At 43.2% G+C, this 16,208-nt stretch overlaps 1 protein-coding gene across 5 annotated transcripts in view; it reads right to left on the bottom strand.

Annotated features, from left to right (window-relative positions):
* esrrb (estrogen related receptor beta) overlaps positions 1–16,208 on the bottom strand; it is a 196,990-nt gene that overhangs the window by 7,789 nt on the left and 172,993 nt on the right. For all 5 annotated transcript variants that reach the window (XM_008121419.2, XM_008121249.3, XM_062968333.1 and 2 more), the window contains 2 exons: positions 15,782–15,943; positions 1,272–1,541 (listed from right to left, as the gene is read on the bottom strand). In XM_008121419.2, coding sequence (XP_008119626.1) covers positions 1,272–1,541; positions 15,782–15,943 — 432 coding nt within the window. The remainder of the gene's footprint in view (positions 1–1,271; positions 1,542–15,781; positions 15,944–16,208) is intronic.

Below are 16,208 nucleotides of genomic sequence, written 5' to 3'. Positions count from 1 at the left end.
ATGGCTGTGATTTTTTAAAGCTGTCAAGTGCCTCTGGTGTAGCAAGGGGAAGAGGTTACCACACTGAGTCCAGGTACATCCTGTAGACTTTGCAGATCTTGGGAAAGGTTAAATGTTGTTATTATTATTCCATACCAAATCCTATAGGGCAGGCCATGTTGGGGGGGGGGGGGATTATCCAAGTTATGATCAAAACAACAACTTTTCCAGTTTGAGTTATATGGAGCTGGAAGAAATCCGTTCAAATTAAACACTGCATTCTTTACGAAGGCTTTGTAAACAACTAAAGAAGGTTCCAGCTAACTTATTGTGACACCCCCCCCCCAAAAAAAGGAACAAGGCTTTTTTTTTTTTACTTTCTTGAGTTGTGATGCAGGCATTTTTATCCATCTAGCCTCAACACATGAAGAAGAGAAGCACACTACTACTCTTCTCACATTTCCATCACACTCTGTAAGTGGAGAATGACTTTGTAAAGAGAAAATCCTCTATCCAAGTTGATTTTTCTACACAGTTTTAAACACCAGCTTTCCTGCATTCTAGTTTGACGGAAGACTCTCCCATGATGGAAGAAGCCCTCCTTTCAGACTGTGTCTTCCCACTGCATGACAGAAATGTGCAGGGAGTGGGCATGGGCTAGAACTTTCCCACCATTCCTCCTATGTTGAGGTGACGCAAACAAAATGCCTGAATGAGGTCCACAAGCCAGCTATGAACTTCTGAACTGAGGCTGACCTGGCTAGCCAAAAAGACAGAAATATAAAGCAGAAAGAAGAATACAAGAACTCCTTAACACCCATATACATTAATTGCAAATTAATTTAAGGCCCAAAAGTTCTGGTTTTGAACTATTCCTTTTTCAAATGCCAAACTAGATGCTGTGAGCACTTTCTGCTTTGCAAAACATGGCGACCACTGGTAGGATTGCCAGATCTCAGGACCTGATGCTGCGTCTTAAGGCTGAGCCCCTCTTCTCCAGTTCTTAGAATAAGATGGGGGAATCACAAAATAAGAAAGCGGCCTTGGACATTCTTTCTATGTGTTTGTGTTTTCCTCATTTGTTAGAGTTGGTATTTTTTATTTTAATAGCATACCTCACCTATGATTGATGTTTTAATGCATCCATGCTTGATGGTATCACCACAAACTGACCCTTGTAACGACATCCTTGTAACGTTGACAGGTCCAGCCTCCCACAACATCATAAAGCCTGGGTGACCTAGCAAGCCTAATTATCAAACCCACATGTCCATTCCAGATCATAACATTACCTGAATTAGCAAGAGCAAGGGCTTTGAGTGTGACAAACTCTTCCTTCTCCACCTTGAGCTTCTTGTACCTGCGGACCAGCTGCAGGATGGCCAGGTAGAGCTCCAGCAGCCCTGTCAAGCGTGAGTGTTCTTCATCCATGATGTAGTCTTCAGCATAGACCAATTTATCCTCGTAGGGTAATGAACGATATACAATACCCAAAATGAGAATCTCCATCCAGGCACTCTGCAATAAGCTCATCTGGTCCCCCAAGGAAAGATTAGAGAAGCCTGGCAGGACAAGAGAACAGCAGGTCAATTTCTGGATGCAGGTAGAAGCACTTCTAAAGCCTTGTAATCTAGCAGGTGCTCTATTAGATCATCGAGCCATAGAGGCAACCATCTTCTCATGTGGAACTCTTTAATGGCAAAACTGAACCATAGAATCAAGGTCCAAATGCACATTAGACAAAGTGTTTAACAACATAGAAAAGAAGCTTTCAACCACCATAGCCAAGAATGTAACTTCAAGAATCAAGCAAATTTACATAAGTCTGTACTTTGCAGTATAGTTAAGCACATGGGTCAAGGACCTATCTGCTGGCATAGTTACTCTGGCATACTGCTGAGGAAGTGCGGTGGCAGAGGAAAAGGAAGAAAAAGTTTCTTTGGAGTCAGTAGGGCATCTTAATCTCCTACTGGGTTTGGCCTTTGTTGCCTTCCCCTGTACCAGGAAAACCTGGTCAAAAGGTGACCTACATTGGCATAAGTTGCCCTTCTGCCAACAAAAACCATCAATGAAATCTGGGCTCAATGAGTCCTTACAAGTAGTTCTGAGCAAGTTCAGCCCTGCTTTCACACACACACACAAGGAAAACATGACAAAGCCTGTGATGAAAGATTTAAAATCACTGAAACTTGCAGGGAACCACTCTTCAGAAAATCTTACTACATAGACTACTGCCTCCCATTCACTTGTGCTTTATATGTACACACACACACTGTTGGAGTATTCTCCATTGCCTTCCCCTGTGCCTGAGAGAGAGAGAGAGAGAGAGAGAGTTGTCCAAGGCCACCCAGTGGATTTCCTTGATTGAGTTGGAATTGAAACCGTGGTTTCCAAAGCCATAGTCTAATGTTCAGACCACTACATTACAGTTTTTCCCATTTACTTTATTCCTGCATTAATTAAAACTTGAATCCTACTTAGCCCTTTGGACAGAAGGTGCTTCCAGGCCCATTGTTTTTCTCAAAGAAATGAGCCACACTGAGCCTCAATTTTGAAGAAAAGGTGGGGGTATAAATAAATAGCAATAGTCTTATCACAGTGCTTGTTCACCTCAATTGAATCTTCATGTCAGAAAATCAAAACTCAAATGACCATGGGATACAATGCATTTTTATGAATTGTGTTAACCAATCATAGCATTATTATTTTAACTGAGTACGGACTTCATCAGATTATGCTGGGAAGTGTTCAAAAGTGTTCAGAAGAGAGTTCAGTCTAACTCCATTTCATAATAAAATGAAGTTTTTCCCCTACCTTTTAATCACACTGTTTCGTGCATTCAGTTGTCTTGCTTTATTTTCAATGAAGAGGTTTCCACACTGCAGACTTGTGGCCCCACCCACCATCCCTCTCGGTGCTTTTTGGTATTTCAACTCCCACAATTCCCAAGAGCAAGGAGGGAGATAGAGAAAAGGGATGGGAGGGAAACCAATTTGGAACAGCAACAGCACTGGCCCTCCCAACACAGGACACAGACAAATCATGGAAGGAAGGAATAAAGATACCCTGAAAGGCTATTTTTTTTTCCAAAGTCGAAGCATTATGAAGTAGCTTACAACTAAACTTTCTTGCTTGGAGAGCAAAAGGAAATTGGCCAAAAAAGTTTATTTTGACTCCTCCCCCAATTTCTTCTCCCACAAATTGGGTGATCCTAACTTGAGAACATGAGTGCCACTTCATTAGAAATTTGGCAAAACATCCAGAGTTTTGAGAAAAATCAATTTTCTCGCCTCTTCCTGATACGTTGGGAAAAAATGCTGCCCTCAACGTTTAAAAGACTCAAAAACTGCACTTTAACCAAAATGAATGTAGTGAACCCAGTGGTATACCAGTTTTTAAGTGTAGAACTCAGCGGCATTTAAGTTATGTGATAAAGTGGTAGTTGTGGAAAAACAGCACCCACAACTATGAACATCTACTTGGATGCCAGAACAAATTCTCAAAATGCATAGATGGTATTTGAGCACACTGGAGCCAATAAAATGCTAATATTTCCAAGTTTTCAAAGTTGACCTGTACTTTCTGACTATAAACTATGGGAGATGTCAAATGGGAACTGGGAGAGGAAACATGAAAAGTCCCTGCTGGAAAATAAAAACAGACATTATAGTCAGTGTGGGAAAGGAGGTGAGTGGTATTCCAAAGTCAAGCACAAGAAAGTGTGAGAAAAGGTCACATTCATTATTTCACCCTTTTCCTTCTTGGACAAGTAAAATTTCAATTGTTACTGTTAGAATGGTCTTTGAAATGGATGAAGAGTTACATAAAAGTCATGATCTAAAAGAAATAGGAAAAACTGTCCTTACTGGTAAGGGAGGAGAGGAGGCAGAAATATGCACATGCAGCTATGCCCAATATTTTCATTTCATATATTTGGAGATGAAATCGGATCTTGGAACAGTTACTTGTCTTAATCTATGACTCCCATAATTGCCCAGTTGGCATGCCTACTGACCACAATGGTTGAGGGACTAAAGTAGTTGTAGTCCAAAAATAAACTTTTCCAAGCTCTGGAGCAAACTAAAGCATGGAGACCAAGCCTGCCCTAAAACTATACCTATTCCTTCTGTAATTTTTACCCTTTGGTAGCAACTGGTGTACACACTTTAGAGAGTGGTCAAAAACCTGTGGTGTAAGAGATTGTCTTCATTTCTTCCTGCAATGCAACTGCATCCCTCATGCCCCACAATTCTCACTAAGCCCATTAACCTTTGCCTCAGAGATGCTCAGTCCCTAGTGATGATTTATGCTCAGCAGGATGCCTTCGAACCCGGAGGCCTCTGTGCTTGGGCACTTGTGTGCCTGCCTGCATCCGAGCCAAAGGAGCCCAGTCACGGCAAGGATCATTTGATTTCTCTTGTTATCAACTCAGCAATTAACAAAAGAGCTGGTGATTGCTGTATTGACTAGTCGGGAGTTCTATTTTTCTATCTCGGCTATCTCAGCCCAAAGAAGTGAGGGCAGAGGAATGGGGTTAGTGGTATTTATTTATCACTACACTATGTTTTGTGTTTGTGTTGCCAGAGGAGGTAAGGGGGGATAATGGCACAGCAGTCCTTGGACATCCAATTTTCCTTATCAGGCCACTGAATAGAAAAGAGGCCTCGGGCCACATTAATTAACAGATACCAATCAGCTGTCACGTGTTGTGTGTGCGTGTGTGAGGTCTTGTGGGTAGGAGGGTGGGATCGATAAAGCATTGGGGAGGAGTGTCGGAAGAAAATAAGAGGGCAGCTGAAGAGAAGGCCAGGAAACCAGGGACGGGAATTACAAATCCAACCCTTCTGGGTCCAGTCTGCAGATGGAAAAGAGCTGGATTGGATACAATGAAGCTGCTGTGAGCTGATGACCCTTGCAGGTATTTGAATAACTCCAGTCTGCCCTGTGAACTGGGCATTTGTGGTCTTCTATTGTTCCTCCACATTTGTTTAACAACTAACTTGTACACACAAAGTTTTCACTCTACTGGAAAGCGTTGGCCTCCTAAGGAAACTATATTTGCACTTGATTCTTTCCTAGCAAAGAAAAGAATTTCTTTCCTTTCCATGTGTCTCATGTGAACAAAAACATTCAATCCATTTGGGGCCTGAGCCATATATATAAAGTTAAGTAAGTTTTGGTTTATATTTTAATCCAAGATCATCCAGTTTTCCATACTGAATCTGAATCTGTCAGTAGAATTCCATACAATTCCTGAGTTTGTGAAGTATTTCACAAGTTATGAAAATATGTGCTCAATTTAAAATGTGCATGGGGCAAAATACATTGAAAATTTTGCAAAAACATACATTAACCAATAGGATAATATATATAAAATGAATACATATGGAAAATGTACAGATTCTTTTGGAAAATATGGAGAAAAACAATATATTTATTCTTGTGTAGAGAAAAAGAAGGGATCACAGAAATTAGACCAGGCCAATGATAAAAAAATGAGAAGCTGAACAACATCTCCCTTCAATTGCAGTGCCCAGAATTGGACACAGTATTCCAGGTGTGGTGGCAGAATAGAGGGGTAGCATGACTTCCCTGAATCTAGACACTATACTGCTATTTATGCAGGCCAAAATTCCATTGGCTTTTTTTTTGCTTCCACATGACATTGTTTACACATGACATTGGCTCATGTTTAACTTGTTATCCATGAGGACTCCAAGATCTTTTTCACATGTACTGCTGTCAAGCCAGATGTCCCCCATTCTGTATCTTTGCATTTCATTTTTTTCTGCCGAAGTGGAGTAGCTTGCATTTGTCCCTGATGAACTTCATTTTGTCAGTTTTGCCCCATATCTCTAATCTATTAAGAGAGATAGATAGATAGCAAATTACATTCCTTGTAGAGATTATTTCGGGTGAAAAGAATTAGCAACAAGTTGTTTACTCTGTATTTTTAGTGTCAGAAATGATGATGAGAAATGGGATATTCTGCTTCACCTGCCCAACTACCCCTGGCTGGCTTTTATAGAGATAGGGTTAACATCTATAGCTATGCCTCAGGCAGCAAAATGTATTTGATTGCCCCTGCCCAGGTATAATACTGTTTCAGTTGTCTGGCAGCAGGAAACGTCAGAATTTAAAAAGAGAGAGAGAGAACATGGGGTGGAGAGTCAGAGAGAGAGAGAGAGAGAGAGAGAGAGAAGAAAAACACATAATTTGTGGCAAGTGGAGTTCATAATCTGTTAATTTATTATCATTTCTGTCATCCTGGAGGGCCATTAGCAGCAGTAATAAAGAGAGATGTAATTATAGGATCTGAGGCCATTCTAGATGCAGCTGCTGTCACTCCACCAGCCATATTTCACCCTCTGCTGGGTGAACAAGAAGAGTAGCAAAACAGCCACCCTGTCACCACCCACAATGGAAGGATCCTCTTCCCTGTAGGGATGGATGGTGAGGGTTGAAGGAATTTGCAAGTGATTAATTTTGGAGGAAGGTTCAAAGCCTGAAGGACTGGGAATCACAGCCAGAGGGGAAGGAACACAACCTTGCCAAGAAGAATAGTGGGTAATAATATTTGCTGAGTACTATGAAAACATGTTTTTCTACACCCAATTGCAGGAGAGTGGTTTTACAAGCTTAATTGGTCTCATTTGCCAACATAACTAGGAAGGAATCTGCAGTGAGATAAAGACACTGCAAGGATGCATTTGCTTGGCTGAGCCAGGTTTGGGAATCACTGAAAAGCCAAAAGCTGTGATTTGGATGCATCTGCCTATGTGTGCAAAAGTGTATATAAATACTGAGAGAAGCGTGCTACAACTCCCTGCCTCGCTGTTGCTGCTTTAAAACATCACTTCGCCCAGGTATAAACAGCTGAGAGAAGTGTGCTACAACTCCCTGCCTCGCTGTTGCTGCTTTAAAACATCACCTCGGCCAGGTATAACTGAACTGCTGCACTTTATGAACTAAATTGAACTGAACCCTACCTCCTATCTCCATCTAATATCTATTATTATTACATCAATTATTTATTATTAGACCCTCCTATTGACTTGAATTAAGCACTATAGCACTCTGTCATGGTGGTGGTTACGATCACAGTTAGTATCTGTAGTGACTAAGGTATGTTACCATCTAGGGCATTAATCTAGGGTCAGGGAGGGCTAACAGGAGGGTGGGAAGGGAGGGCAGTGGTTAGATTCTATTGAGTTAGTGTGATTACCGACCACAGAAAACAGTATAAACAGATTAAATTGAAGCACTGGAGCACTTTATTAGGGACTGTGGTAACAAAATTAACAATTTAGCACTTTAAGCTTGAGTACACTACTGCTCCCACTTGTAATTCCATCATAACCCCTTCGCCCAAGGTCCTCTCCCAGGTGGTGGAAACAATATCTGTCTACCTCAGCACACCTGCACTTTAGATCTATAAGATAAGGCTGGGAGCTACATCCATAGAACCTCTCAGGGAGGGAAGGGAAGGAGGGACAGATTTATTCTTACACTAAAGGAGGTGGAAGCAGGAGGCAGTGGTAATAAGATCCTCATGCGGGAAAGTGAATTTACCACCAAGGTGGACCATGTTGGAGGAGGGTGTGTACCTAGCAACCGGGGGGCTCCCATCGAAGTAATTCAGGGTAGGGGGAGATACGGGAAAGGGAGGCATAATCTAATTCGGCCTAAGATAAGAAAGAGAGTTTTTGTAGATTTAAAACGGTCTCCCGACATAGTAAATTTGGGTGTCCAGCCTGGCGGACCCTCCGATCTGAAAATGGTGCTGCTGAACGCCAGGTCTGCCAATGGTAAAGCTGCGATCATCCAAAATCTTATCCTGGATGAGCAGGGCAGACCTGGCATGCATTATAGAGACCTGGTTGGATGAGGCTGGGGGAGCCAATCTCACCCAGCTTTGTCCACCAGGCTATACCGTGCAGCACCAACCAAGATCTGGAGGGTGGGGAGGAAGGGTCGCAGTAGTCTATAAGCAGTCCATCCCTCTGACCAGGTACCCCAGTCAACCTTGTTTGAATGTGCTCATCTGAGTGTAGGGGGCCGGGACAGTTTAGGGATTCTGCTAGTGTACTGACCACCTTGCTGCACTACAGTCTCCCTGCCTGAGCTAGCCGGGGTGGTCTCAGGCCTGGCATTAAAGTCCCAGTGGCTCATTGTGCTGGGGGACTTCAATGACCATGCCGAGACAACTCTCTCTGGGATGGCTCAGGACTTCATGGCTGCCATGGCAACCATGGGGCTGTCCCAATTAATATCTGGCCCTACCCACAGAGCTGGGCACACACTTGACTTGGTTTTCTGCCAAGGATGGGAGGAAGATGGCGGTGTGGAGGAGCTTACCATCACTCTGTTGCCATGGACCGACCATCACCTGATCAGGTTTAGACTTACTGCGTCCCCCAACCTCCACAGGGGTGGAGGACCGATTAAAATGGTCTGCCCCAGGAGGTTTGTGGATCTCGATGGAATACTGATGGCTCTGGGGGAGTTTCCCGCCACCTTGGCTGGTGACCCTGTCGATGCTCTGGTCACCTTCTGGAGCAAGGAGGCGGCCAGGGCAATAGACATCATCGCTCCGGAACGACCCCTCTCGAGTACCCGAGCTAAACCATCTCCTTGATTTACTGAGGAGCTGGCAGCGATGAAGCGAAAGAAGAGGGATCTAGAGAGCATGTGGCATTCAGAGCTGAATGAGTCAAACCGAACACGGCTATGCTCCTATCTTAGGACATATAGCATGGCAATAGATGCAGCTAATATTGCGTCCGCAAAGAACCATCCGGTGGAGCTGTTTCGAGTTGTCAGAGGTTTGTTATACCCTGTCCCCTGACAACTTGGCAGCCCACTGTGAAACATTTGCTCAGTTTTGTGCAAACAAAGTCGCTTTGATCCACTCTGGCTTTAACACCATATTAACGGCAGTTTCTGAGGATGTAGCATGAGTACCTGCTTGTCCTATTTTGATGGATTCTTTTCAATTGGTTCAGCCTGAGGACGTGGACAAGGTGCTTGGAGAGGTGAGGGCTACCACATGCATCCTAGACCCCTGTCCATCCTGGCTGGTGAGAGAAGCCAGAGGGGGATTGGCTGAGTAGGTGAAGGTGGTGGTAAATGCCTCCTTTCGGAAAGGCATTTTTCCAGTGAGCCTTAAATTGGCTGTGATCAAACCGCTGTTGAAGAGGCCACTCAATTGGAAAGCTATCGGCCTATTTCCAATCTCCCCTTTTTTGGGCAAGGTTGTGGATCATGTGGTGGCCACACAACTCCAGGCATTCTTGGTTTTCTAGATCCGGCGCAGTCTGGCTTTAGGCCGGGACATGGTACTGAGACAGCCTTGGTCACCTTAGTTAATGATCTACACTGGAACTGGACAGGGGGAGTGTGTCCCTGCTGGTTCTGCTGGACCTCTCAGCAGCCTTCGATGCCATCGATCACAGTACCCTTCTGTGACGCCTTGCCGGAATGTTCTGCAGTGGCTCTGGTCCTTCCTGGAGGGTTGCTCTCAGATGGTGTCACTGGGGGACACCCGCTCGGCCCCACAACCATTGGCTTGTGGGGTCCCACAGGGGTCAGTACTGTCCCCCATGTTGTTTAACACATACATGAAGCCACTGGGAGAGATTATCCGGAGTTTCGGGGTGTGGTGTCATCTGTACACAGATGATGTCCAGCTCTGTCACTCCTTCTCACCTGTCACTAAGGAGGCTGTTCAGGTCCTGAACCAGTGCTTGGCCGCTGTGTCGGACTGGATGAGGGCCAACAAATTGAAACTGAATCCAGACAAGACAGAGGTCCTCCTGGTCAGTTGTAGGGCCGAACAGGATATAGGGTTACAGCCTGTGTTGGACGGGGTCACACTTGCCCTGAAGATACAGGTTCGCAGCTTGGGTGTTCTCCTGGACTCGTCACTGAGCCTGGAACCCCAGGTTTCAGTGGTGGCCAGAGGAGCATTTGCACAACTAAGACTTGTGCGCCAGCTGCGCCCGTATCTTGGGAAGTCTGACTTGGCCACGGTGGTCCACGTTCTGGTTACCTCCCGTCTGGACTACTGCAATGCTCTCTACATGGGGTTGCCTTTGAAGACGGCCCAGAAGCTCCAATTAGTACAACGGGTGGCAGCCAGATTAATATCTGGAGCAGTATACAGGGAGCGTACCACCCCACTGCTAAGCAAGCTCCACTGGCTGCCAATATGCTGCCAAGCCCAATTCAAAGTGCTGGTTTTGACCTCTAAAGCCCTAAATGGTTCTGGCTCAATCTACTTGTCTGAACGTATCTCCTCCTATGAGCCAACAAGATCCCTAAGGTCATCTGGTGAGGCCCTGCTCTCGGTCCCACCTGCCTCACAAGTGCGGCTGGTGGGAATGAGGGACAGGGCCTTCTCGGTGGTGACTCCCCGGCTGTGGAACACCCTCCCCAGAGATATTCGACAAGCTCCAACACTTTTGGGCTTCAGAAGAGCCCTAAAAACATGGTTCTGTGCTCAGGCTTTTAATGAATAATGGCAAAGACGATACGGACTGACTTATGGCTAAAGCATGATGTTTTTTGGAAGAATGGATCTGACTATATGTTTTAAATTTTTTATACAGTATTTAATAGTTTTAATTGATTTTATGTACTGTATGATTTTGATTCTGTGTAGGCATCGAATTACTGCCATTTTTGTAAGCCGCCCTGAGTCCCTTCGGGTGAGAAGGGGGGGATATAAATGTTGGAAATAAATAATAAATAAAATTAATACACAGCAACTGACACACTGGCTTCAATAATGGAGCAGCAGAGACTATACAGGTTGAATATCCCTTCTTCAAAATGCTTGGGACCAAAAGTGTTTGGGATTTTCACGGATTTGAGAATACCTATAATGAAGATGGGGCCAAATTCTAAACACAAAATTCATGTACATTTCACATACACCTTATATGCACAGCCTGAAGATAATTTTATAGAATATTTTAAATTAAATAATTTTGTGCATGAAACAAAGTTTGTGTTTACTGAACCATCAGAAAACAAACATATCACTAAGCCACTTATGTGAACAATTTTGGATTTGGGAATATTTTGGACTTGAATTCCAGATAAGGGATGCTCAAATATAATACAATACAAATATGTGGGATCACAAAAGAATATCTGGTGATTTTTCTTTGTCTAATAAATGCAGCTTCTTAGAATTCGGGACATTTTCAGGGCCTAAATAGATTTTTACTCGAAGCTTTACTCATTAAAAAATAAATTTCTATTCACTCTTCCCTTTCCATCATGCTGTCAGCTCACACTGGTGGCTTGCTTTCTATGATTAAACCGGCATTTGGTATTATTCTTGGATATCAATCTGATATGGAGGACAGTCACAAAACGTCTTGTGCTCAATGAGAACAATTGTCTTTATATGTTGAGACAGCTTGTTGAAAACCGGTCATCCAGCATGACTGTTCTTGCCTTCAGTGTGAGAATGAGGCAGAGAAGGTGGAATGACACTGGCGCTGTTTGTTGTTATTTCTGTAATTTGCATTGAAAATCTCTCTCCACCGAAAACAAAAAAAGGTTTTTCTTCTTTATGAAACAAAAGACACATAAACAGCAAAAGCAGAAGGGCTGCCTGCTTAATGAAAAACATCTAAACGATCCACCTGAAATTTCTAATTTTTACAAGTCAATGCCACAAAGTAGCAACTCTCATAGGCTTTTTTTCAGAAGTCACTCTTGCAAATGAAAAACAACTTATCAAGAGTGACAGAAAATACCCTGTATTTGCATAAAGGAGATGATTTCAGTGTTCTTCATTCTATTGTATGAGAATGAGACAAACAAGGACTCATGCCTAATAGGAAGAGATTTATGCATTTCTAAAAATGTCTGCATTAAAATAACCAAGTCTGTGATCAGGTAGTTGGGTTTTGTTGTCAGAATGAATTGTACTATTCAGATAATATTTGCCTAAATGAGCTGTAATTTTCTGAATTAATCCTTGAAATGGCAATGGTGAAAAGTGATGGGACAGAGGAGATTTTCGGTGTGATTATGGCTGCCTCCACTTGTATACCTACAAAGTATGTCTGTACTCTACTTTTACAGCAGTTCAATACTTTTACTGATATGGATCTGTTCTCTAGAATCCTGGGATTTGTAGCTTATGAATTCTCTGCTAGAATATCCTATCTACCTTCCTGAACTACATTTACCAAACTAGTTATCTACCACCTAACTTAATTTCCCATCTTTCTTCTAGGAATTGTTGCTAAAGTTCTCTAACAACCTCATCAGGCCGAGTGGCGCCCCGATGGCGCAGTGGGTTAAAGCCTTGTGACTTGCAGGTTGGGTTGCTGACCTGAAGGCTGCCAAGTTTGAATCCAACCCGGGGAGAGCACGGATAAGCTCCCTCTATCAGCTCCAGCTCCATGCAGGGACATGAGAGAAGCATCCCACAAGGATGGTAAAAACATCAAAACATTACCTGGGTGTCCCTTGGGTAACGTCCTTGCAGACTGTCAATTCTCTCTCACCAGAAGTGACTTGCAGTCTCTCAAGTCACTCCTGACACACATACACAAAAATCAGACCGGGTGGGGGGTTAGGGAAAATAACGCTGGGCTCCGCCTTTTTTTTTTTACCTTATTTTAAACCTTGCGCTTGGCCCATCAGACAACACAGCCCGTGGCCATGCCCCTTTTATAAAGCCCCGGCATCATGAGGAAAGGAAGTGTGGGTCTGCAGAAATTTGGTCATCATGGGCAGCACCCAAGATATAGGTAAACTTTGTGTTATTTTCTTTCTTTTTAGCACAATGTTGATGCTTTCCCTCCTCCATCTGATGAGGGGAAGCAAGGGGCACCCTGCCCTTCATGTGGCTGGCATGACTGCATGGAGCACCATTACCTTCCCGCCGGAGCGGGTACCTATTGATTTACTCACATTTGCATCTTTTCGAACTGCTAGGTTGGCAGAAGCTGGAACTAACAGCAGGAGCTCAGCCCACTCTCCGGATTCAAACCGCCAACCTTTCGGTCAGCAAGTTCATCAGCTCAGCAGTTTAATCTGCTGTGCCACTAGGGGATTCCTTCTCTAGGTACTCCAGTACAATTCAATGATGTGCCTCCAGCTCAAGTATAATCAAAATATAGAATTTGTTATTATCCAATTTCAAGTATCCATGTGGAGTCTTGGAACATATTTCCCAAGGATACAGGGGTTGTACAGGGAGCAACTCCAAGTGCTCACATTTTGCTTTAAGAGATAATGGAACAAGTTATTCTCTATTGAAAAGTAGTTGCAATCTATACTATAAACACCAAAGCAGTGCATCTACTCTCTAGGTAATGTTTCATATTTCAGTTGATTGATACATACACAGTTAGTCCTCCATATCCATAAATTCTGTATCCACGGATTTAATCATCCATGGCTTGAAAATATTAAGAACCAAAAATCCCAAAAGCAAAATATAATTTTTCTGTTTTATATAAGGGACACTATTTTACTGAATGCGATTTTCTGCTTCTTGGCAGGGGGTTAGACTGAATGACCCATGAGGTCTCTTCCAGCTCTATACTGTGCTATTGTAAATAATGGGTATTGACCATTCACAGATGTTCGCAGGAGGTCCTGGAACCAAACCCCAGTGAATACCAAGATTCCACTGTATTGAACATTCACATTTGCTTGGAAATGTGATTTCTATCGCTTTACTTGAACAAAAACAGTCTAGAACATGCACTCTAATGAAACCCAAACACACACTGATCCCCACTAATATTCATGCAGGGAAGACCTCATCAATATGGAGATGTTGGACTGAGCCTTAATAAAGCCATTGTCTGTCGTAACTTGTTATTATCCTTCCTGTTAATTCTCTTCAGCTGTTGGGTGACTGGAGCAATCCAGACTGAGTTCCCTTAATCAGCAGCATAAAACTGTTTGTGCTGAATCAGGACCTGGTGGATTGTACAGCTAGCGAGTGGGGTAATCCCCAATAAGACAGGCCTCCTTCAAGAAGGGCACCACCGGGATTAAGATTTGCTGAGAAGCAGTATCCAAAGAGTGACCTCCTTCTCAAAGTACCTATCTGCTTGAGTTTTTCAGGTCAACGGTAAAGCTACAACTTAATCGCAGGCATCTAAGGATACATTAATTTACACAAATAAATCAATAGCCACATTGGAATTCTAACTGAATGCAAGAAGTCTGCTGTAATCGAGCAGTAGTCCTCCAGTAACCTCTGCTTTCTGTTGAATGTGGGTTCTCCTTGAGGTGTCTTTAAGTATTAAAACAAACAGCAAAAAGGGTGTTTGTGTATATGTGCTTATTTGTGCATGCACCTTTTATTTCCTGATCCTTATTGCTCTATAAGCAATGGACCTCACATAATTTTCTGCAGGGAAAATGTCTCAATTCCCTTTTTAGACACATTAAAGGCAGCAATAGGGAAGCAAGTGTGGTATAATGGTTTCAATATTAGACCAGGACTTTGGGAGAGCAGGATTCAAAGCCTGGTCTCCCAAAGTCCTAGTCTAATATTTAAAAGAATAGATATCTCCCAGACATCTAGATGGACAACAGGCAACCCCCGTGGGCAACCTTTGGTAAGTCACTTCCTCTCTCGGCCTTAAAGGCAATGACAACACACTTACCAAGAAAGCCCTATGGTAGGGCTGGCATAAGTCTATGTCAACTTGAAGGCATACAACAACAACAGCAGCAGCAGCAGCAGCAAACAAGACAATAGATGGTGTGGGCCATCAACTTTATGTTGTTTGTTATCATGTGCAGCAAAGGAAATAGGTATTCCCAGACATCTAGCTAGACAACAGGCAATGATCAACTTATCTATCGCCAAGAAAATTAGCACAAAACAAGACACAGACTGGTATAAAATGTGTTATGCTTATTTATGCACACTTACAGCCTTATCACATGGGGCAAAAAAAAAAAAAGCGTTCTAGGATGCTTCTGCCCCAGTTTATCCATGGAGCCCCACACCACCATCAGACAACATAGGGGGACTTTTGGTAGGACTCTGTGGATGAACTGGGGCTTTGTTCTATAAGGAACAATGGGGCTTCTGCGGGCATCAGCAACATGGCAATGTTTTCCTACGGGTGATGGGGATGTGTCAGCTGTTGGCTGGAGCACAGAGATTGCCCCAACGATGCCCAGAGGCTGGCGAATCACTAGGTTGGACCTCATCCATTTGAGGAGGTCTATAGAAATAATTATTATAATTTACATACAGTAAAAGAACAGCTTAGACCAGTAGTTTTCAACCTGTGGGTCCCCAGGTGTTTACCAGCTGTTAGCATTTCAAGGCCAAAACATCTGGGGACCCACTGGTTGAGAACCACAGTCTTAGATTCTTTGGAAGACAGTAACCAGAGTGGGCTTGTGCCTGCTTAGTCTGTATAGATACTGTTGATAGGAATGCCAGGGCCCCCCTTAGCTCTCCCTTCTTCAAATATTCAACCTTAAAGTAGACTTGGATTGACCAACTCTTCAAACAGAGGTTGCCATCAAGTAAATGACTATCCTCTGACAGCCTTCAAACAAAGGACTGTCTTCTATAAATAGGACACATGGTCATTCTAATGAGCAAAGATCCCCATCAAGTATTTTTCCTATTGTAAAACAAACGCCTTCAGATTGCAAAATGTTGAGATTGCTGAAAGACAAATCTGTTGATCAGACTGTATCAATTTAACTCCTAGATACTGTTAACCACAATCCACAATGCTGAGTAACTACAGACACCTTTTTACCATCAATTTTAGCTACCTCTTCTTACCTGGGATGTGCTTTGCCCAGCCAATAATCACCACCAGCTCTCTGTCTGCCAAGTCACAAAGTGTGGTCAGTGCTTTGATGTCACTCTCCGGCATAGTAGGGTCAGGCATGGCATAAATTTTCTCTGGCTCTGCCACCAGTAAGTGTGAGACAATCTTAGTCACTGCAAGTTCAAAAAGAGAAATTATCATATGACACTATTGCATCTGTCCATCACTCTCAATGCCGTTGTCATCATCGATTTCTATCATGACTATTATTGCTGCTATTACAACCTCCAGTGTTACCGACTAAAGTTCTGGAACATCAATGATAGAAATGATGTGCAGTGTTTACAGTGGACTCTGCAGAAAACAACTGAACTGTACTCCACAAAAAGAAAAATCAGCCTGTTTATCAAGCCTTGTAAATGCCGAATTATTTTCAGT

Source organism: Anolis carolinensis, chromosome 1 (assembly GCF_035594765.1).
Source record: "Anolis carolinensis isolate JA03-04 chromosome 1, rAnoCar3.1.pri, whole genome shotgun sequence".
In the NCBI taxonomy this organism is placed as follows: domain Eukaryota; kingdom Metazoa; phylum Chordata; class Lepidosauria; order Squamata; family Dactyloidae; genus Anolis; species Anolis carolinensis.
The sequence above is the reverse complement of the archived record's forward strand: the minus strand, read 5'-3'. Positions and strand labels throughout refer to the sequence as shown.